Source organism: Oncorhynchus keta, chromosome 15, assembly GCF_023373465.1.
Source record: "Oncorhynchus keta strain PuntledgeMale-10-30-2019 chromosome 15, Oket_V2, whole genome shotgun sequence".
Lineage (NCBI taxonomy): Eukaryota > Metazoa > Chordata > Actinopteri > Salmoniformes > Salmonidae > Oncorhynchus > Oncorhynchus keta.
In genome coordinates, this window is record NC_068435.1 from 41,184,195 (window position 1) to 41,207,494 (window position 23,300).

The 23,300-nt window shown below is 43.2% G+C and overlaps 1 protein-coding gene across 3 annotated transcripts in view; it reads left to right on the forward strand.

Annotated features, from left to right (window-relative positions):
* LOC118395247 (kin of IRRE-like protein 1) overlaps positions 1–23,300 on the forward strand; it is a 104,350-nt gene that overhangs the window by 64,596 nt on the left and 16,454 nt on the right. For all 3 annotated transcript variants that reach the window (XM_052464119.1, XM_052464121.1, XM_052464120.1), the window contains exons 3-6: positions 2,296–2,445; positions 4,718–4,875; positions 5,350–5,500; positions 5,624–5,729. In XM_052464119.1, coding sequence (XP_052320079.1) covers positions 2,296–2,445; positions 4,718–4,875; positions 5,350–5,500; positions 5,624–5,729 — 565 coding nt within the window. The remainder of the gene's footprint in view (positions 1–2,295; positions 2,446–4,717; positions 4,876–5,349; positions 5,501–5,623; positions 5,730–23,300) is intronic.

Below are 23,300 nucleotides of genomic sequence, written 5' to 3' on the forward strand. Positions count from 1 at the left end.
GTACTGTGTGATCCAGGTACATGTCTCTCTCTTTCTCTCTCTTCCAGCTGGTCCTAGGTACTGTGTGATCCGGGTACATGTCTCTCTCTTTCTCTCTCTTCCAGCTGGTCCTAGGTACTGTGTGATCCAGGTACATGTCTCTCTCTTTCTCTCTCTTCAAGCTGGTCCTAGGTACTGTGTGCGGAAAGTATTCAGAAGCCCTTGACCTTTTCCACATTTTGTTACGTTACAGCCTTATTCTAAAATGTATAAAAAATAAAATACAAACATAGCAATCTACACACAATACCCCATAACGACAAGGCGAAAAGAGGCTTTTCAAATTTTTTGCTAATGTATAAAATAAATAAAATACAGAAGTATCTTATTCATATGCATTTTCAGACCCTTTGCTATGAGACTAGAAATTGAGCTCAGGTGCATCCTGTTTCCATTGATCAACCTTGAGATGTTTCTACAACTTGATTGGAGTCCACCTGTGGTAAATTCAATTAAATTCGACATGATTTGGAAAGGCACAGACCTGTCTATATAAGGTCCCATAGTTGACACTGCATGTCAGGGCAAAAACCAAGCCATGATGTCGAAGGAATTGTCCGTAGAGCTCCGAAACAGGATTGTGCCGAGGCACAGATTTGGGGAAGGGTACAAAACATTTCTGCAGCATTGAAGGTCCCCAAGAACACATTGGCCTCCATGTTTCTTAAATGGAAGACGTTTGGACCCACCAAGACTTTTCCTAGAGCTGCCCGGCCAAACTGAGGCATCGGGTGACAAAGGCCTTGGTCAGGGAGATGACCAAGAAACCCATGGTTACTCTGACAGCTCTAGAGTTACTCTGTGGAGATGGGAGAACCTTCCAGAAGGACAACCATCTCTGCAGCACTCCACCAATCAGGCCTTTATGATAGAGTGGAAAGACAGAAGCTACTCCTCAGTAAAAGCCATATGACAGCCCACTTGGAGTTTACCAAAAGAGCCCCTAAAGACTCTCAGACCAAGAGGAACAAGATTCTCTGGTCTGATGAAAAAAAATATTGAACTATTTTTGCCAAGCGTCATGTCTGGAGGAAACCTAGGATGAACAGCGCAAAGTACAGAGAGCAAAGTACAGAGAGATCCTTTATGAAACCCTGCTCCAGAACACTCAGGACCCCTGACTGGGACAAAGGTTCACCTTGCAACAGGACAACAACCGCACAGTCGATGTCCGGGCTCTGGCTGGGCCACTCAAGGGCAATCAGAAACTTGTCCCGAAGCCAGTCTTGCGTTGTCTTGGCTGTGTGCTTAGGGTTGTTGTCCTGTTGTCCGGGCTCTAAGCAAGTTAAAGCTTCCAAAGTTGTGGCAAAATGGCTTAAGGACAACAAAGTTAAGGTATTGGAGTGGCCATCACAAAGCCCTGACCTCAATCCTATGGAAAATGTGTGGGCAGAACTGAAAAGGCGTGTGCGAGCAAGGAGGCCTACAAACCTGACTCAGTTACACCAGCTCTGTCAGGACGAGTGGGCCAAAATTCACCCAACTTATTGTGGGATGCTTGTGGAAGCCTACCCAAAAACGTTTTACCAAAGTTAAACAATTAAAAGGCAATGCTACCAAATACTATGTGAGTGTATGTAAACTTCTGACCCACTGGGAATGTGATGAAAGAAATAAAAGCTGAAATAAATCATTCTCTCTACTATTATTCTGACATTTCACATTCTTAAAATAAAGTGGTGATCCTAACTGGCCTAAAACAGAGAATTTTTACTAGGATTAAATGTTTGGAATTGTGAAAAACTGAGTTTAAATGTACTTGGCTCATGTGTATGTAAACTTCCGACTTCAACTGTATATGATATTAACAACTTTGTTGTCTTTCTGATACAATGTAACTCGCGGTCAATCTAAAAGGATGGGCTTATTTCATGCAAAGTGAGGGCTGTTCTTGGGGCCATCTGCAATGTGGAACTCATCGGCCCAATTAGGGCAGCCTACGTGGGGCCAATATTTTAGTCCGCATTGGGCCTACATCGTGCCAATGTGAGCATGTTTGTTGTAAAAAGATGGGCTTATTTCAGGCAAAGTGAGGGCTGCCGTCACCAGATATGGGCTTGCCAACTGGGCCACACTGGGCCACACTGGGCCACACTGGGCAAATGCCTTGGGGTTCAATGTGGAGCCGATGAGCAAAGGCATGTTCGCCCAATGTGGGAAGCCTATGTGAGGCCAATATTTTAGCCCGCGTTGGGCTCACATCATGCCATTGTGGACATGTTTGCTGGGATGTGTCTGACTCTCTCTCTCGCTCAGCCTGGCCCAGGTACCGTGTGCTGCGGGTGATAGACGTGGGCCAGTATAACCTGGAGATCTCTGCAGCAGAGCTGACCGATGACTCCCTGTATGAGTGCCAGGCCACAGAGGCTGCCCTACGCTCCCGGAGAGCTAAACTCACCGTCCTCAGTGAGTATCTATCTGTCTGTCAGGAATGTGTGTGTCCAGTGCAGTGTGGACTGTATACGCAGATTGTGTGTGTGTCCAGTGCAGTGTGGACTGTATACGCAGATTGTGTGTGTGTCCAGTGCAGTGTGGACTGTATACGCAGATTGTGTGTGTGTCCAGAGCAGTGTGTGACTGTGTGTGTGTTCAGCAGAGTACGTGATCGGAGCTGGAGCGGAGCTTATCCAATTTGACTGGAGCATAGAGCGATATTGGACAAGTCAGCCTTCTCACCCGCTCCAATTTCGCTCCAGTAGGCCTCACTTCACGAGCTCAGGGCATGCCCGGCCCAGCATGCATTTGTTGTCTACTTTCTTTAGCTACTGTTATGGAGTTTGCTAAATATTTTCATAAAGAAACTGATATAAAACACAGGTGCAAAATCAAGGTGACTTACAAAGATGAGGACCAAGAGCAAGAGAGGGAGGGCTGTGGTGTAATGTCCACAACTAAAGAATCATTGTGGAATCTGAAAAGACACGTATCCCAAAAGCATGATGGTGTGACCTACTTATTATGTGCACATGCTAAAAGAAAGGAACGAGGTGGGTGGCTAATTAAGTGTGTCATTGTAGCAAAGTATTTCTAAACTAAAAATCTGATCTCTTAAAGTGTCCATTCATTTGTGTTATATTATCCATACAATAGGCCATAATAGATTTTGGCCCAATAGGACTGGCATATTGCAACTTTAAAGCATTCCTTTTGATTGGGTTATTTTACCTAAAAACCATTAGACCGACCTATAGATTTAAAAAAAAAACAACAACTCTGCATCTTTGCCCAATCTGGCAAGAGTGGCCAAAAGGATGTTTAGCATCCCCCGTGGCTCTGCAAGGGTGGAGAGGGTATTCTCTGCTGCTGGTTGGCTCTCCAGTCACCGTCGCATGAGCCTGAAGCCACAGACTCTGGGCAAACTGGTGTTTCTAAAAATGAATTCAAAGGCACTGTAGACAAAGCCAAATAAGGCATTTACATATTTTTTTCTTCATTGGAAGTAAGTCAGAGCCTATAAGAGCAATTTATAGACTAGAATGATTGAATACAACCAAATGTTGTTTACATGCTGAGCACTTCATGTCCCTGACTCCCTACCAGCCCAATGTGTCACACTCGCAAATGCTAGTTATTTCTTTGTAGGCTATAGCCTTGAAATAATTGAAATAATAGAGCCTAAATAATTCATTTTAACTCCCTGTCTGGCTCCTGACCTATTTAGAGTGTTTATATGCTGTTTAATATGACATGTAGCCAATTTGAAATTATGTGCTATTCTTACATTGACCTTTTCATGTTGATTCAAACCATATGGTTTGGTTTCAGTACTTCAAAACAACATGGTAGGTCCAGGTAGACACAACAATAGATGGGTGTTGGTTTCAATACTTCAAAACAACATGGTAGGTCCAGGTAGACACAACAATAGATGGGTGTTGGTTTCAGTACTTCAAAACAACATGGTAGGTCCAGGTAGACACAACAATAGATGGGTGTTGGTTTCAGTACTTCAAAACAACATGGTAGGTCCAGGTAGACACAACAATAGATGGGTGTTGGTTTCAGTACTTCAAAACAACATGGTTTCAGGTCCAGGTAGACACAACAAGGTAGGTCCAGAGACACAACAATAGATGGGTGTTGGTTTCAGTACTTCAAAACAACATGGTAGGTCCAGGTAGACACAACAATAGATGGGTGTTGGTTTCAGTACTTCAAAACAACATGGTAGGTCCAGGTAGACACAACAATAGATGGGTGTTGGTTTCAGTACTTCAAAACAACATGGTAGGTCCAGGTAGACACAACAATAGATGTGTGTTGGTTTCAGTACTTCAAAACAACATGGTAGGTCCAGGTAGACACAACAATAGATGGGTGTTGGTTTCAATACTTCAAAACAACATGGTAGGTCCAGGTAGACACAACAATAGATGGGTGTTGGTTTCAATACTTCAAAACAACATGGTAGGTCCAGGTAGACACAACAATAGATGGGTGTTGGTTTCAGTACTTCAAAACAACATGGTAGGTCCAGGTAGACACAACAATAGATGGGTGTTGGTTCAATGGTGATTTGAATGAATGGAGCAAATTTGGAGCAGCAGTTTCTTTTTTCTTTGAGCGCGGAACGACTGCTCAACTCCGCTCACATACTCTGGCATAAAGAGTGTGTGTGTCCAGTGCAGTGTGCATATGCAGTGTGTTTGTCTAGTACACTGCATGTGTTGTCCTACAGTCCCTCCCGGTGACCCAGTGATCGAGGGCTTTCCAGAGATCCTGCTGAGAGCCAATGTCTCTTATAACCTGAGCTGTGTGTCCCGCGGGGCCAAGCCACTGGGCATCATCGAGTGGAAACGGGACGGGGTGGCCCTGGAGGGAGCCTTCAGCACCACCGTGAGTTATGTAGACACAGCGGCATGTACACCGATGCATGTTTGCCATATTGTATCACTAAATACACCTGTAGGTGGCTCCACCCTGTCCTCCTCTTTCTTTCTTTTTAAATGTTTGCTTTTGTTTCTCTCTCTTGTTCTGACCTTTATTTTCCTTTGTTTTGTCTTTATTTAGTATGGTCAGGGCGTGAGTTGGGGTGGGCATTCTATGTTTTGCGTTTCTATGTTTAGGATTCTGTTTCGGCCAAGTTTGGTTCTCAATCAGAGGCAGGTGTCATTAGTTGTCTCTGATTGAGAATCATACTTAGGTAGCCTGGGTTTCACTGAGATAATTTCCTTATTCATTTCTAGCCAAATGTAAAATGTTCATGTTTTGACTCTCTCTCACTCTTTCTCTCTCTACCTCATCAACCACGCCCCCCTGTCCCTCCTCTCTCTCTCTCTCTCTCTCCCCTCCTCGAAACCCCCACCCCAGGAGGTTCTCCCAGACAGAAAGAGGGTGACGACAAGGAGCTTCCTGCCCATCATCCCAGAGGACAAAGACACGGGACACAACTTCACTTGTGTGGCCAGCAACAAGGCTGTCCCAATGGGAAAACGCACCACCGTCACCCTCAACGTGCACCGTAAGTGTGTTTGTATGTGTGCATGTCTGTGTGTATGTGTGAATGTGTTTCAAGAAAATGTCATCTTTCTCTCTTTCTCCAAATCCCTCCTTCCCGCTCCCCCTCCCTCCCTCCATCCTGTAGACCCCCCCAAGGTGAACCTATCCATGGAGCCTCGGTCTGTCCTGGAGGGAGAGAGAGTCATCTTCACCTGCCAGGCCACCGCCAACCCTCCCATCATGGGTATCCGGTCAGTAGTAGTCTAATGTGTGTGTGTGGCCACTTCCATCCCTACCGCCAAATATGGCGCTGTACAACGTGACGGGTCGGGAGTAGTCTACAGTACTAAGAGCAAAATAATCCTAGCATGTTCACACCCTAATTGTAGTCTAACCAATACCCAAATGGAGATTCAGTGAAAATAAAAATCTGATCGATTTACCAAGACCAGTCTCCATGTTTGTCTCAGAGCAGCGCGAAACGGTGCTGAAATAGTTGACAACACGCGGATAGGCTATTGCTTCAAATCCTATTATAACAATTGTATGACTTTGGGACTTTCAGTAAGCTACAATTAGTTGCCTTCATTAGCCTACTTTATTCCAAGATTTAGGTCATGGTAACCATTCAGATCACATTAACTTTGTCCGACGTTCGGATGGACCTGCACGAGCGTTTGGATTTGTGTACTAAACGCACTAACAAAAGTAGCTACTTGGATATAAATAATGGACATTATCGAACAAATCAAGCATTTATTGTGGAACTAGGATTCCTGGGAGTGCATTCTAATGAAGATCGTCAAAGGTAAGGGAATATTTATAATGTGGTTTCTGATTTCTGTTGACTCCAACATGGTGGATAATTGTATTTATTTTCTGAGTGCCATCTCAGATTATTGCATGGTATGCTTTTCCCGTAAAGTTTTTTAAAAATCTGACAGCGGTTGCATTAAGTAGAGGTATATCTATATTTCCATGTCTAACAATTGTATTTATCGACATTTATAATGAGTATTTCTGTAAAATGATGTGGCTCTCTGCAATATCACCGGATGTTTTTGGAACTAGTGAACGTAACGCGCCAATGTATACTGAGATTTTTTAATAGAAATATGAACTTTATCAAACAAAACATGCATGTATTGTGTAACATGAAGTCCTATGAGTGTCATCTGATGAAGATCACCAAAGGCTAGTGATACATTTTTTCTCTATTTGTGGTTTTTGTGACTCCTCTCTGGCTGGAAAAATGGCTGAATTTGTCTGTGAGTTGGTGGTGACCTAACATAATCATTTGTGGTGCTTTTTCTGTAAAGCCTATTTGAACACTGTGGTGGGATTAATAACAAGATTACCTTTAAAACGGTATAAAATACATGTATGTTTGAGGAATTTTAATTATAAGATTTCTGTTGTTTCGAATTTGGCGCCCTGCACTTTCACTGGCTGTTGTCATATCATCCCGTTAACGGGATTGCAGCCCTAAGAAGTTTCCTTTTGTTACACGCATAGACATTTCCATATATCTGTGTTAGATGCATGTGTGACATAACTCCACCAGTCCTATTCATGATATAATTTAAACATTTAATCAAACAATTAGTATATTTGAGTTTAACCACAATATTTGTTGTATTATTTGTTCTGTCTTTTCTGGTGGATTAAACTGAATTTGCAACCAACTATATTTTCGAGATGATTTCGTTTTCAAATAACCGAAAGTGAGCGGTTGTAATCTGAATAAAGGGGAAAAGGCCATTCTTGAACATGGGGTAAGACAGTCTTATTAATTTGCTAGAGAACCAGTTTGGATTTAAGTATAACTTTTGTATGACTGACGCCTTTAGTGAGAGGTCTAATGCTTTAAAATTTAATCATTTCTGTCCCCCGAATTCATATTCATTATATAAATAGGCCCATGTGCACCTTGATGTTTGAGAAGGAGGCGGGAAGACCCGGTTCACCAGAAACCCCTGATCCCCTTCGGACGCGGCCGTGCCTACTCCGAGGGAAGGGAGAAGCGGAGGGCGTGGGCCCCCTACCCTACCCAGTCCTCAGAGAGATAGATACTCCCACCGTGCTTCATTGGTCTGTTTCGCTTGATGGCCCTCCGATCCGCACTTATTAGATGGCCCTCCGACCTGCAACCGTTTTCTACGGTTATATATATGTATTCCCTTTCTTGTAGTGTGTCTTATTGCCCGTTTTACTATCGTCCTGGGCTTATAGGTCGAGTCAATCCTTCATCAGATGAACCGCAACATGTCGGCTAAAGAGATTTAATTCATGAATGCTTTTGAAAGTTTTTAATATTGTGATAGTGAAGAGCAAAATTCCTCTCTAGAGAATTAACATTAGTTACACCAACTGGTAGGCTAATCACACAATTGTACAAAATGGTAAGAGAACTGGTGAAGGAAGTTACCCCTCTACATACACATTTTCACACCTACAGTAGCCGGGCTATTAAACGAATCGTTGGATAGCAGATCGGCTCTCAGAACTCATTAACAGGCGTTACTGTGTGTGTTTTGATATTCTCTCTCTCTCTCGGGCACTTGCTGTCTTGGCCTATGAATGCTCGGCTATGAAAAGCCAACTGAAATTTACTCCTAAGGTGCTGACCGGTTGCACCCTCAATAACCACTGTGTATATTATTTGACCCCGCTGGTGATTTTTACATTTTTACATTGTGTTCCATTTCCAGCGAGACTATTCAAGCCATCGACGCACTTATGGTTGAAGATGATGGGCGATCGGCAAATGCAGTCTGGAATATGCTGGCATCACAGCACAACATCAATATCGCTCTAATCACAGTCAGAAGACAGTTGTAGAAACTTGAGTGGACTTATGGAAAGGCTCTGTAAGACATATATATATATCTTTATACCTTTATTTATGTATACCTTTATTTAACTAGGCAAGTCAGTTAAGAACAAATTCTTATTTACAATGACGGCCTACGCCGGCAAAACACAGATGACGCTGAACCAATTGTGCGCCACCCTATGGGACTCCCAATCACGGCCGATGTGATACAGCCTTGTGTTGAACCAGGGAGTGATGCCTCTTGCACTGAGATGCAGTGCCTTAGACTGCTGCGCAACTCGGGAAACATGACCAATATATACAGTTGTATATACACCTCAGCCAAATACATTAAACTCAGTTTTTCCTAATTCCTGACAGTTATTCATAGTAAAATTACCTGTCTTAGGTTAGTTAGCATCACCACTTTATTTTAAGAATGTGAAATGTCAGAACAATATTAGAGAGCTTTTATTTCTTTCATCACATTCTCAGTGGGTCAGAAGTTGACATACACTCAATTAGTATTTGGTAGCATTGCCTTGAAATTGTTTAACTTGGGTCAAAAGCTTCAGGTAGCCTTCCACAACCTTTCCACAATACGTTGGGTGAATTTTGGCCCATTCTTCCTGACAGAGCTGGTGTAACTAAGTTCGGTTTGTAGACCTCCTTGCTCGCACACGCTTTTCCAGTTCTGCCCAAAAATGTTCAATTTTGAGGTCAGGGCTTTGTGATGGCCACTCCAATACCTTGACTTTGTTGTCCTTAAGCTATTTTGCCACAACTATATGCTTGGGGTCATTGTCCATTTGAGGTATTTGTTAATTTGGAAGACCCATTTGTGACCAAACTGATGTCCTTCCTGAGCGGTATGACGGCTGCATGGTCCCATAGTGTATATACTTGCGTACTATTGTTTATACAGATGAACGTGGTATCTTCAGGCATTTGGGAATTGCTGTCAAGGATCAACCAGACTTGTGGAGGTCTCCAATTTGTTTTCTGAGGTCTTGGCTGATTTCTTTTGATTTTCCCATGATGTCAAGCAAAGAGGCACTTAGTTTGAAGGTCCGCCTCGAAATACATCCACAGGTACACCTCCAATTGACTCAAATGATGTCAATTAGCCTATCAGAAGCTTCTAAAGCCATGACATCATTTCTGGAATTTCCCAAGCTGTTTTAAGGCACAGTCAACTTAGTGTATGTAAACTTCTGACCCACTGAAATTGTGATACAGTGAATTAAAAGTGAAATAATATGTCTGTAAGCAAATGTGGAAAAATGACTTGTGTCATGCACAGAGTAGATGTCCTAACCGACTTGCCAAAACTATAGTTTGTTAATTAACAAGACATTTGTGGAGTGGTTGAAAAACGTGTTTTAATGACTCCAACCTGTATGTAAACTTCCGACTTTAACTATATATATATATTTTTTGTCCAGCCCTTTGTCCACTGATCTCCACGGATGGTTGTTGGTTCTAACCCATTTGTGTTTTTAGTACACAATTTTCGATTTTATTACAACAGTATGCCTACAACATTGATAGGCTATATACATTTTTTAAAGAAAATGCACTGAAACCTCTCAGCTCTGACTCATTTTCAAGTCCTCTGGTGTTTACAGTTCTAACCCTGGAACGGGTAGCACCATAGAAAGAAGCTGGCTTGATGAAAACTGGCTGCAAGCCGGAAAAGGGTCTGCTCAGACCAAAACACACTGCTGCCCGGGTTTGCATTTGCAAATGAGGTCATAAACTGGGTCAAGACACCAGCAGAGTAAGTAGACCTTTATGTAATAAAACAAAGGTTAATTCAAAATAAATAAATAAATAAATACCTACAACACAGACGGTAGGCCTACAGTATATCTAAAAATATTATTGTAGGTCTGCCGACTTTAAACCCGATTTAACTTGTTTGGCTTCAACTGAAAACATTCATCCGTAACTTTGCCAATCCTACAGTACAAGCAAAGATGAACTGGTGAAGGCCATCAAGACGTTTTGGCTTGAGACATTGACGATACAATTCTCCCCCTACCCTCCTTGGCAAGAGTCTACTGTTCTGCTAATTGCCCATAATGGGTAGTGTCATGAGAATTATTTTCTCGATGTTCATAAACCAATTCAATTAAACTACTCAGTCTGCTAATCATCATATGTAAGATACTGATTGAAATGTAACAGACGGAGGCCCAGCTAAAATAGTCAATAAGGTTTATTCACGAGAGCGCTTGTACAAAACCATTGATTTTATACTGGCTTCTTACGCACATACTTTCACACACAAATATTAGGTATCCTACGCACACACTGTCCTGCTACCCAGCCCACAAAGATTAGGGGAGTCCGTGAGAATCACTCACCGTCCTCCCTCAAGATAGGGAGACCCTGGGAAGTACTCTCAGTGGCCCCCAGCCAAAGTCGGCACCGAATTTTGCTCAGATAGTCTGTGTTTAAGATACTGTAGAGACATATTTGTACAGATATATTGTTTTACTGACTAAAACTACACCCATCATTAATTAATTTGGATTTTAATCAATTTCATACAATTACAATGGGGCAAAAAAGTATTTAGTCATCCACCAATTGTGCGAGTTCTGTCATTTTCATCATAGGTACACTTCAACTATGACAGACAAAATGAGAAGAATAAAATCCAGAAAATCACATTGTAGGATTTTTTATTAATTTATTTGCAAATTATGGTGGAAAATAAGTATTTGGTCAATAACAAAAGTTTATCTCAATACTTTGTTATATAGCCTTTGTTGGCAATGACAGAGGTCAAACGTTTTCTGTAGTCTTCACAAGGTTTCCACACACTGTTGCTGGTATTTTGGCCCATTCCTCCATGCAGATCTCCTCTAGAGCAGTGATGTTTTGGGGCTGTTGCTGGGCAACACAGACTTTCAACTCCCTCCAAAGATTTCTATGGGGTTGAGATCTGGAGACTGGCTAGGCCACTCCAGGACCTTGAAATGCTTCTTACAAAGCCACTCCTTCATCCTGGCAATGTGTTTGGGATCATTGTCATGCTGAAAGACCCAGCCACGTTTCATTTTCAATGCCCTTGCTGATGGTAGGCTTTGTTACTTTGGTCCCAACTCTCTGCAGGTCATTCACTAGGTCCCCCCGTGTGGTTCTGGGATTTTTGCTCACCGTTCTTGTGATCATTTTGACCCCACGGGGTGAGATCGAGGGAGATTATCAGTGGTCTTGTATGTCTTCCATTTCCTAATAATTGCTCCCACAGTTGATTTCTTCAAACCAAGCTGCTTAACTATTGCAGATTCAGTCTTCTCAGCCTGGTGCAGGTCTACAATTTTGTTTCTGGTGTCCTTTGACAGCTCTTTGGTCTTGGCCATAGTGGAGTTTGGAGTGTGACTGTTTGAGGTTGTGGACAGGTGTCTTTTATACTGATAACAAGTTCAAACAGGTGCCATTAATACAGGTAACGAGTGAAGAACAGAGGAGCCTCTCAAAGAAGAAGTTACAGGTCTGTGAGAGCCAGAAATCTTGCTTGTTTGTAGGTGACCAAATACTTATTTTCCACCATAATTTGCAAATACATTCATTAAAAATCCTACAATGTGATTTCTTGGATTTATTTTTCTACGTTTGTCTATCATAGTTGAAGTGTACCTATGATGAAAATTACAGACCTCTCTCATCTTTTTAAGTGGGAGAACTTGCACAATTGGTGGCTGACTAAATACTTTTTTGCCCCACTGTATATGGTTTCAGGGTAGAGTATTCTAATCATTCATTTAAACCTATAAATTCCGTCAACAGGTAGATGGATGGCTACTTTTGTATTCAAATGTATTGAATCAATGTATTAATTACAGTCATTTACCATATTTTGGAGATGATTTTGTTTTCAAATAACCGAAAGTGAGCGGTTGGAAAAGGCCATTCTTAAACATTGGGGGAGACAATCAGCCCTTTTATTTTTGTCTGGCTTGCCAATTCCAAATAAAATTGAATATTTGTTGCTCATATAATTTAAACAGGTCGCTCTCCGACTGACTCTTCACTTATTTTAGTTAAACCCTCTTCACAGACCGTGATTATTTGAGACCAAAACTAATTGTAGAGTTGAGTTCCTCTGTCCAGTGTCTGTGTTCTTTTGTCCATCTTAAACTTGTCTTTTTATTGGTCAGTCTGAGATAGGGCTTTTTCTTTGCAAATCTGCCTAGAAGGCCGGAGTCGCCTCTTCACTGTTGACATTGAGACTGGTGTTTTGCGGGTACTATTTAATGAAGCTGCCAGTTGAGGACTTGTGAGGCGTCTGTTTCTCAAACTGGACACTCTAATGTACATGTCCTCTTGCTCAGTTGTGCACCAGGGCCTCCCACTCCTCTTTCTATTCTGGTTATAGCCAGTTTGCGCTGTTCTGTGAAGGGAGTAGTACTCAGCGTTGTACCAGATCTTCAGTTTCTTGGCAATATCTCACATGGAATAGCCTTCATTTCTCAGAACAAGAATAGACTGACAAGTTTCAGAAGAAAGTTATTTGTTTCTGGACTTTTTGAGCCTGTAATCGAACCCAAAATGCTGATGCTCCAGATACACAACTAGTCTAAAGAAGGCCAGTTTTATTGCTTCTTTAATCAGGACAACAGTTTTCAGCTTTGCTAACATAATTGCCAAAGGGTTTTCTAATGATCAATTAGCCTTTTTAAAATGATAAATTAGCTAACACAATGTGCCATTGGAACACAGGAGTGATGGTTGCCGTTAATGGGCCTCTGTACACCAATGTAGATATTCCATAGAAAATCTGCCGTTTCCAGCTACAATAGTCATTTGCAACATTAACAATGCCTACACTGTATTTCTGATCAATTTGATGTTATTTTAATTGACAATCATTTTTGCTTTTCATTCAAAATCAAAGACATTTCTAAGTGACCCCAAACTTTCGAACGCTGGTGTGTTATGTCGGGAAAAAGTCCGTTATAAATTCTTCTGTCCTAGTTAAAAACAAGTTATGATCCAGTAGGCTTTGATTAAATGACCAATGTCCTCACCCACGTGGAAATTATGTAAGAGTAATATATATTCTAATTATGTGATAGTTCGACCGAGAGAATGACATAAGTAAGTAATCAAGACGACTAGCTTAATTAAACCTTCACCATGTATATCTCACTAGGTCAGGGTATTTAAGCCTCCATATATCCACTAATATATCCATGACATTCATCATATCCTTAAGTGCAGGAGGGTGATTAGTTTGTAGTGTGTTTTCCTTTACGGTCTATAGAGGTATTTAAACAGTATTATAATCTCCCACCATAATAATACAGTCTTGTGTTGCTTGTAGGGTTGATAAATTATTATATATATTTTCAAAGGAGCGTATAGGTTAATAAGTCATATCTGTTTATGATTCAATAACATATTTAAAATCATCCATCTACCTTGAGGATCTCCTTGGACAATTTACACATTTGGATCAAATTTACTATCAATTAATATCATCACTCCTTTTGAATTTCTTTGCCCATGGGAGAAGTATATTTCGCCCTCCCCAGTTCTTTTTCCACAAAACTTCATCTAAAACTGTTGAATGGGTTTCCTGTAAACAATAGATATTATATTCCTTCTCTTTTAGCCAGGTAAATACTGATAGTCTTTTCTTATTATCTGCTAAGCCATTACAATTATAACTAGATATACTTATTTCACCAATTACAATCATGCGACAAGTTTCATTTCTATTTATCATAATATATGTTTGTAAACGTACCACTATAAAGTAACATGACGATTGAGTGTCTATATGGCTGTACCATGATATTTGCATTGCCACCTCAAATTGGTCCCCACTGTTCTACCCTCTAAAACCCCTCCTCATCCCGAGTTGGGTTGTCACCCCAATGACCGGCAGATCAACCCCAACCCCCTGGATCCCATGGCTCCCGAGAGACCAGGAGACCTTCAAAAAGAGCACACAGTGCCACCCACAGAACAGAAGCAGATCATTCTGAGAGAGATAGCGGAGAGAAGGAGACCCCAACCCCAGGAGGTTTTTTCAGATCAACCATGGCTCCCGAGAGACCAGGAGACCTTCAAAAAGAGCACACAGTGCCACCCACAGAACAGAAGCAGATCAACCCCAACCCCCTGGATCCCATGGCTCCCGAGAGACCAGGAGACCTTCAAAAAGAGCACACAGTGCCACCCACAGAACAGAAGCAGATCAACCCCAACCCCTGGATCCCATGGCTCCCGAGAGACCAGGAGACCTTCAAAAAGAGCACACAGTGCCACCCACAGAACAGAAGCAGATCAACCCCAACCCCCTGGATCCCATGGCTCCCGAGAGACCAGGAGACCTTCAAAAAGAGCACACAGTGCCACCCACAGAACAGAAGCAGATCAACCGCCGAAAGCATTTCTAACGCCCTCACCTTGATTTGTATTTTAATATACATATTCAAAAATATATACTTAAAAAATCCTGCTTATCTAAATTTCCATAATTAGCCATTAATATTTGTAGTAATGTAGGCAGTTTATTCAAAGGATTGTTACTTCTTACTAGTATTGCCATTACAAAAATAAAATTTTGGCAAGCAATTATTATTTTAGGAAACAATTATTGTGATTCATCCTGTATTGTCCCTAACATCTTTCACTCCCTCGCAACAGTTGTGGGATACACACACACACACACACACACACACACACACACACACACACACACACACACACACACACACACACACACACACACACACACACACACACACATACACTCATAAGCACTCACACACATACATACACTCATAAACACTCAACCCCTTTCCCCCACAAACAACCATATACTCAGATTCTCAACAGTTGCACCATCCCAGAGCCCAACCTAAGAAAGGCTTTGACAATTAACGATTGTCACGTCTTAGGTGATGGAGATCAGATATACGCCCTTCCCCTGAAACACTCACACAAGCATCTCTGTGCAGTCAGACCTTTGATGATTTTGTGCCACCAGGGTCACGCTAATATGCTCTCTAAATGTCCAAGTGTGAAACACCTCCCCATGAGTTACTGCAGCTAGTGTTGCCAGTACTGCCACTGCCTGGGTGGGTGTACCCCACTGGAATCCCCACCGGATAGATACAAGGTTGTCAAGGTTCTCATTCGCAGCTTTGAGAATTTACTTGAATATTATGCTCTCCCATGAGGGGGGAGAGCATTGGTCCTACAAAGCTTTGGTTTTGTAGGACCAACCCTGCCAGGTAGGCTCAGAATCTTGAGGGGGCTTTGGCTTTGTAGGACCAACCCTGCCAGACAGGCTCAGAATCTTGCCATTACAAAAAATAAATTTTGAGGAAACAATTATTGTGATTCATCCTGTATTGTCCCTAACATACGCAACAGTTGTGGGATACACACACACACACACACACACACACACACACACACACACACACACACACACACACACACACACACACATACATCATAGCACTCACACATACATACACTCATAAACACTCAACCCCTTTCCCCACAAACAACCATATACTCAGCTTTGGCTTTGTAGGACCAACCCTGCCAGGTAGGCTCAGAATCTTGAGAGGGCTTTGTAGGACCAACCCTGCCAGACAGGCTCAGAATCTTGAGGGGGCTTTGGCAATGTAGGACCAACCCTGCCAGGTAGGCTCAGAATCTTGAGAGGGCTTTGGCTTTGTAGGACCAACCCTGCCAGACAGGCTCAGAATCTTCAGAGGGCTTTGGCAATGTAGGACCAACCCTGCCAGACAGGCTCAGAATCTTGAGGGGGCTTTGGCTTTGTAGGACCAACCCTGCCAGACAGGCTCAGAATCTTGAGGGGGCGGTGTTGCTTTGTAGACCAACCCTGCCAGACAGGCTCAGAATCTTGAGGGGGCGGTGTTGCTTTGTAGGACCAACCCTGCCAGGTAGGCTCAGAATCTTGAGGGGGCGGTGTTGCTTTGTAGGACCAACCCTGCCAGACAGGCTCAGAATCTTGAGGGGCTTTGGCTTTGTAGGACCAACCCTGCCAGATAGGCTCAGAATCTTGAGGGGGCGGTGTTGCTTTGTAGGACCAACCCTGCCAGACAGGCTCAGAATCTCGAGGGGGTGGTGTTGCTTTGTAAGACCAACCCTGCCAGACAGGCTCAGAATCTTGAGGGGGCTTTAGCTTTGTAGGACCAACCCCGCCAGACAGGCTCAGAATCTTGAGGGGGCTTTGGCTTTGTAGGACCAACCCTGCCAGGTAGGCTCAGAATCTTGAGGGGGCGGTGTTGCTTTGTAGGACCAACCCTGCCAGACAGGCTCAGAATCTCGAGGGGGCGGTGTTGCTTTGTAGGACCAACCCTGCCAGACAGGCTCAGAACCTCGAGGGGGTGGTGTTGCTTTGTAGGACCAACCCTGCCAGACAGGCTCAGAATTTTGAGGGGGCGGTGTTGCTTTGTAGGACCAACCCTGCCAGACAGGCTCAGAATCTTGAGGGGGCGGTGTTGCTTTGTAGGACCAACCCTGCCAGACAGGCTCAGAATCTCGAGGGGGTGGTGTTGCTTTGTAGGACCAACCCCGCCAGGTAGGCTCAGAATCTTTAGGGGGCGGTGTTGCTTTGTAGGACCAACCCCGCCAGACAGGCTCAGAATCTTGAGGGGGCGGTGTTGCTTTGTAGGACCAACCCCGCCAGGTAGGCTCAGAATCTTGAGGGGGCGGTGTTGCTTTGCAGGACCAACCCTGCCAGACAGGCTCAGAATCTTTAGGGGGCGGTGTTGCTTTGTAGGACCAACCCTGCCAGGTAGGCTCAGAATCTCGAGGGGGCGGTGTTGCTTTGCAGGACCAACCCTGCCAGACAGGCTCAGAATCTTGAGGGGACGGTGTTGCTTTAGCAGGTCTTTCACCACATTCATCTTTCTGAATTGGCTGTGTATCGGCTACTTACAGTAGGCCCATAAAACAGATAAGGACTTCTCCTTCATGTATGGGTCTCTCAGGTGGGTGTCTAGGGTATAGGGTTGGGGACCATTCCATCATGATAGGGCAGTAAATAAATACATATTAATAATTTATTTTAAAATGTATATCCCATATCTGCACACAATTGAATGCTCTCTCTTTTAACCCCTGCTCACAAACACACATGGGCTCTGGGATTTGAAACCTGCATAGTTTTTCAGTCACTTAACTTTTTCAAACACAAAAACACACACCCCACCTTCGATCACAACACATACTCACGTACTGTGCCTTCTATGTACCTCTGTGTTTTATCTCTACCATGTTAATTATTTTTGTGTTCGTTATTTATATTTGATGATGTATTATTTCACCAATTACCCTTTCTTCTAATACTGTCTTATCAAATGATGAAATACTGTAAATGGAAACTCTAAAACTAATTATTTTCTAACATTCCCTATCTAAAATGGTATATTGTAGTTATAGTGTATTTCTTTAACAATTGTTGTATTTGATTGCTTTTCTATATATATGTATATTTTTTTACGATCTCTAACATATCTAGTAGTGTGTGTTCCATTATTCAAATCTATGGGAACGTTGTAATATTTAGAATAGCCATGGAGTAGTCTTTGTGTCTCTGAGCATTTGGTTATCAATAAAAGGTTAATCGACAACGAGAGCTACACTTTTCCTTCGGGAACTGAACCTTCATGCCTATTTTCGTGTCAGCAAGTCTTTTACCGAGGTTTTATTTAAAGATCAGTCGCTTTTCTGTCTGAAATGGTCTACACGTTCGAGTTGGATTTCGTTGACAGCTTCGCGTGGGATCTGAAGCGCTGTAAGGAGGAACTCCCTAACTACAGATTCAGGAACTTCTTTCGCTTGGATACCAGTAAGTACCAGATTTTCTCTCATGGATCTAGTCTGTATGTCAAGTAAGGCTTCTCTCAGAACGGTGTTCTCCTTTTCATGTTCATTAACATCGGTTTCAATTTATTGACGGTCCCTTTTAGCTTGTTTGAATCTTTCTCCAATGTCGCAGTTTTTCGTCACTCATCTTGAGGCTCGCCTTCAACTCCTTTATATCCTTACTGACTAATTCAAGTATGCCCAGTTTGTCATTTATTGATTTTAACAGATCGGTTTCGACCTTTACCATTCTCGATGGTGAATTTTTAAAAATTGTCTGTAGAAAAGTCCTGTTTTTGTTTCGGCATTAGTTCCCCTGTTTTACTCTCCGTCGTGTTTGGATGTTACTTGTTTTCGTAATATGTGTTGATATATTTCTCTAGTCTCATGATTTGTTTTGTATTGTTATCCAGATTGAAGGTTATAACCGACCAGTTTGTGAAGTGCTATTATTTAGTCTAACTTACCGCAATTGAATATTAAGTTTTTATCTTGAGGTGATCTACACTGCTGTTGGCGGCTCTGGCGGCTCTGGATGATCCTGGTTGACCGGCGGCTCTGGCGGCTCCTTGCAGACTGGCAGCTCTGGTGGCTCCCTGCACACTGGCGGCTCTGGTGGCTCCCTGCACACTGGCGGCTCTGGCGGCTCATGACAGACGGGAGACTCTAGCAGCTCTGGACAGACGGGCAGCTCAGGCGGCGCTGGGCAGACGGGCAGCTCAGGTGTCGCCGGGCAGACGGGCAGCTCAGGCAGCGCCGGACAGGCGGGAGACTCCGGCTGAGCTGGAGAGGAGCAAGGCTCTGGCAGCGCTGTACAGACGAGGCGCACTGTAGGCCTGGTGCGTGATGCCGGCACTGGTGGTACTTGGGCCGAGGACACGCACCTCAGGGCGAGTGCGGGGATCTGCCACCGGAAGGCTGATGCTCGGAGGTGGTACTGGATAGACCGGACCGTGCAGGCGCACTGGAGCTCTTGAGCACCGAGCCTGCCCAACCTTACCTGGTTGAATGCTCCCGGTCGCCCTGCCAGTGCGGCGAGGTGGAATAGCCTGCACTGGGCTGTGCAGGTGAACCGGGGACACCATGCGCAAGGCTGGTGCCATGTATACCGGCCCAAGGAGACACACTGGAGACCAGATCCGTAGAGCCGGCATCATGGCACCTGGCACGATGCCCACTCTAGCCCGGCCGATCCAAGGAGCTGGTATGTACCGCACCGGGCTATGCACCCACACTGGGGACACCATGCGCTCCACAGCATAACACAGTACCTGCCCGGTCTCACTCGCCCTCCGGTAAGCACAGTTGGAGCAGGTCTCCTACCTGGCTTCCCCACACTTCCTGTGTGCCCCCCCAATAAATTTTTGAGGCTGACTCTCAGGCTGCCATCCGCGCCGCCGTGCTGCCTCCTCATACCAGCGCCTCTACTCTTCTTTGGGGCGGCGATATTCTCCTGGCTGTGGCCAGGGTCCTTTCCCGTCTCCAGGATCTCCTCCCAAGTCCATTTTTCCAAATAGTTCTGCCTCTCTTGCTGTTGCTGCTTTTCACCACGCCGCTTGGTCCTGTTGTGGTGGGTGGTTCTGTAACGGCTTTCTTCCTGGGAAGGAGAGGAGGACCAAAACGCAGCGTGGTTATAGTTCATGGTTCTTAAATAAGAGACACTTAACATGAACTAACTACAAAACAATAAACGTGAAAACCGAAACAGTCCTAACTGGTGCAGAAAACACAAAGACAGGAAACAACCACCCACAAAACCCAACACAAAACAGGCTACCTAAATATGGTTCCCAATCAGAGACAATGACTAACACCTGCCTCTGATTGAGAACCATATCAGGCCAAACATAAAAATAGACAAACCAGACACACAACATAGAATGCCCACCCAGCTCATGTCCTGACCAACACTAAAACAAGGAAAACACACAAGAACTATGGTCAGAACGTGACAGCTGTTCAGTCCGCCATCTAGCCTGCTCCCTTTTGAAAACATACTGTAGATGTCCAAAAAAAGTGGTGTCTTGGCACATCTTACCCTGTGTATGGGCAGGGGTGGAGCCAGAGTGGTGTCCGGGTTGACACTTGACACCTCTGACATCTGATTGGCCACCCCAAAATTGTATTCGCTACTGGCAGTATGATGCTGATTGACATCTCATTTCATCCCTTGTTGAAAGAAGATTTATGACGTTCCGTGGTGCATTTTTTAAATCGAGGATGAGGAAGAGAGAATATTAACTTTAGTTGTGAGATACAGAAGAATAAGAAGAACATACAGAAGAAGAAGAGAGAATATTTCCACAGCTCCACAAGCTCTTTTCATGATTGGCGAAAGCATCATCAAGTGAGTTTTAAGGTTTAGCATCGGGTTTAGGTTTCCTGAATAACTTTTACGAAAGTTGAGTCACCGTGTAAGTTAATGTTAGACCTTTGGCTCCATTATTAACAAACAGGCAGTTCACTTTATTGGTCTCCTGTGGAAGCTTTCTAACTTTGTATCTGGCTCAAACGTTCATCTCAAGTGGCTTGCAGTTCAGAAAGATCTGTATCCACAGCAGCAGCCCAGGGAACTACGGAGACTTACGGATGTAAGGTGGGCATGCAGATACATGGCATGACGTAATCTGAGGGACAGGCTTCCAGCAGTTCTGAGTGCTACAGGATATCACACTTGAAAATAGTGGTGATAGATCAGTTGAGGCAAGGGGCATTCTTTCTCAGATAGATTTATATTTCATAGGACTTTAAGTTACCTTTTGTAAAGTGCTTGGTGATGCCAAATGTCTTTCTGACATGCTCCAATCAAGCTCTCTTGACCTAGCAAGGTCTGTGGATCTAGTGCGTGCCCTTACAGACACATTACAGGACTACAGAAGTGAGGGTTACAATGGAAAGAGGTTGAAGATATATATATATATATATATATAAGATATTGCAGAACACTGCAAAATAAATGTACAAACAGTGTGTAAAAGAGCCTAAAACAAGCTTAAGATTTCACAACTTATTGATGATGAGCACTGTAATTACAGAAAATTGTGACTAAAGTGATGGTGAGAGCTTCCATAGAGCTATCTTTTATCAGGTGCTTGACAGTCTCACAGCTGAGCTGCAGAGGCGTTTCCAAAGAAGAATTGCAAGATAATGCAAGGGGTCCAGTCTCTCAACCCAAAGAGGACAACATTCTTGAATGAGGTGCCTCTGTTTGCCTTTGCTCAGACCTTTGAGTCAGATTTCAGAGGACCCCAAACATGAGGTTCAATCAAACCAAGCGGCTTCTTGATAGGAGAAAATGGGAAGGGACAGACCGACTACTCTCCTTGACTTTGTTGTGTTTCTAGAACCTTATAAAGAGGTCTTCCATGAGCTATTTCCACTTTGTAAGATTTCTGTTGTTACACCAGTCAGCAGTGCTTCTTGTGAGAGAAGCTTCTCAGCTTTGAAATGGATTAAAAGCCACTTTAGGACAACGATGGTTGATGACAGGTTAAGCCACCTCTGAATTCAGTGTTGAGTGAAGTAGGGCACGCTCCCTCAACATGGATGAGTTTGTGAAACACTTTGCCAGTTCTCACCAGAACCACATAATTATGCTGTTTTAAATCTACTTCGGTGGTCCCTCTGGTCATGATTAAAACCTGCACTGTGTACTAGCTACTAGCTAGCTACACTGACATTCTAAAATGATACATCCAAAGGGTATCACGTCACACAGATTTAATTTGGTCTTGATTAGGCCAATTCCAAAACGTTCTTTGCTATTAGTTAACATAATATATATGAGCATAAATATGATACGTTTGTAATTTTGATGGGCACCAAAATTATTTTTATTTTTCAATTCCATTTCTGCTTGATACCTGGTATGTCAAATTGCAGTGTGTTTTTTTGTTGTAAATAAACTATGCAATTTATGTAACACACAAATGTTATCTTATCTCCTTGGTGCTTGAGCTTTGTTTTCTGAAAATATTTTGGATGTTCAACACTTATAGATTCAGATTATATTCATGAAAACAAAGTGACCAAAGTCTCTTCAGTGTGTGTGTGTGTGTGTGTGTGTGTGTGTGTGTGTGTGTGTGTGTGTGTGTGTGTGTGTGTGTGTGTGTGTGTGTGTGTGTGTGTGTGTGTGTGTGTGTGTGTGTGTGTGTGTGTGTGTGTGTGTGTGTGTGTGTGCGTGTGATATTGAGCTGCAGTTCCGAGGTAGAGACATTGACTATTCATAGTATGTTAAAGCATTCTAGTGAAGTAACCCTTTTAGACCACACTGTCACATTGAGTTCTCGTGTAGTAACCCTTTTGGACCCCACTGTCACATTGAATTCTAGTGTAGTAACCCTTTTGGACCCCACTGTCACATTGAATTCTAGTGTAGTAACCCTTTTGGACCACACTGTCACATTGAATTCTAGTGAAGTAACCCTTTTGGACCACACTGTCACATTGAATTCTAGTGTAGTAACCCTTTTGGACCACACTGTCACATTGAATTCTAGTGTAGTAACCCTTATGGACCACACTGTCACATTGAATTCTAGTGAAGTAACCCTTATGGACCTCACTGTCACATTGAATTCTAGTGAAGTAACCCTTTTGGACCACACTGTCACATTGAATTCTAGTGTAGTAACCCTTATGGACCACACTGTCACATTGAATTCTAGTGAAGTAACCCTTATGGACCACACTGTCACATTGAATTCTAGTGAAGTAACCCTTTTGGACCACACTGTCACATTGAATTCTAGTGAAGTAACCCTTTTGGACCACACTGTCACATTGAATTCTAGTGAAGTAACCCTTATGGACCACACTGTCACATTGAATTCTAGTGAAGTAACCCTTATGGACCACACTGTCACATTGAATTCTAGTGAAGTAACCCTTTTGGACCACACTGTCACATTGAATTCTAGTGAAGTAACCCTTTTGGACCACAGTGTCACATTGAATTCTAGTGAAGTAACCCTTTTGGACCTCACTAGTCTGTCCCTTTTGGACCACACTGAATTCTAGTGTAGTAACCCTTTTGGACCACACTGTCACATTGAATTCTAGTGAAGTAACCCTTTTGGACTACAGTGTCACATTGAATTCTAGTGTAGTAACCCTTATGGACCACACTGTCACA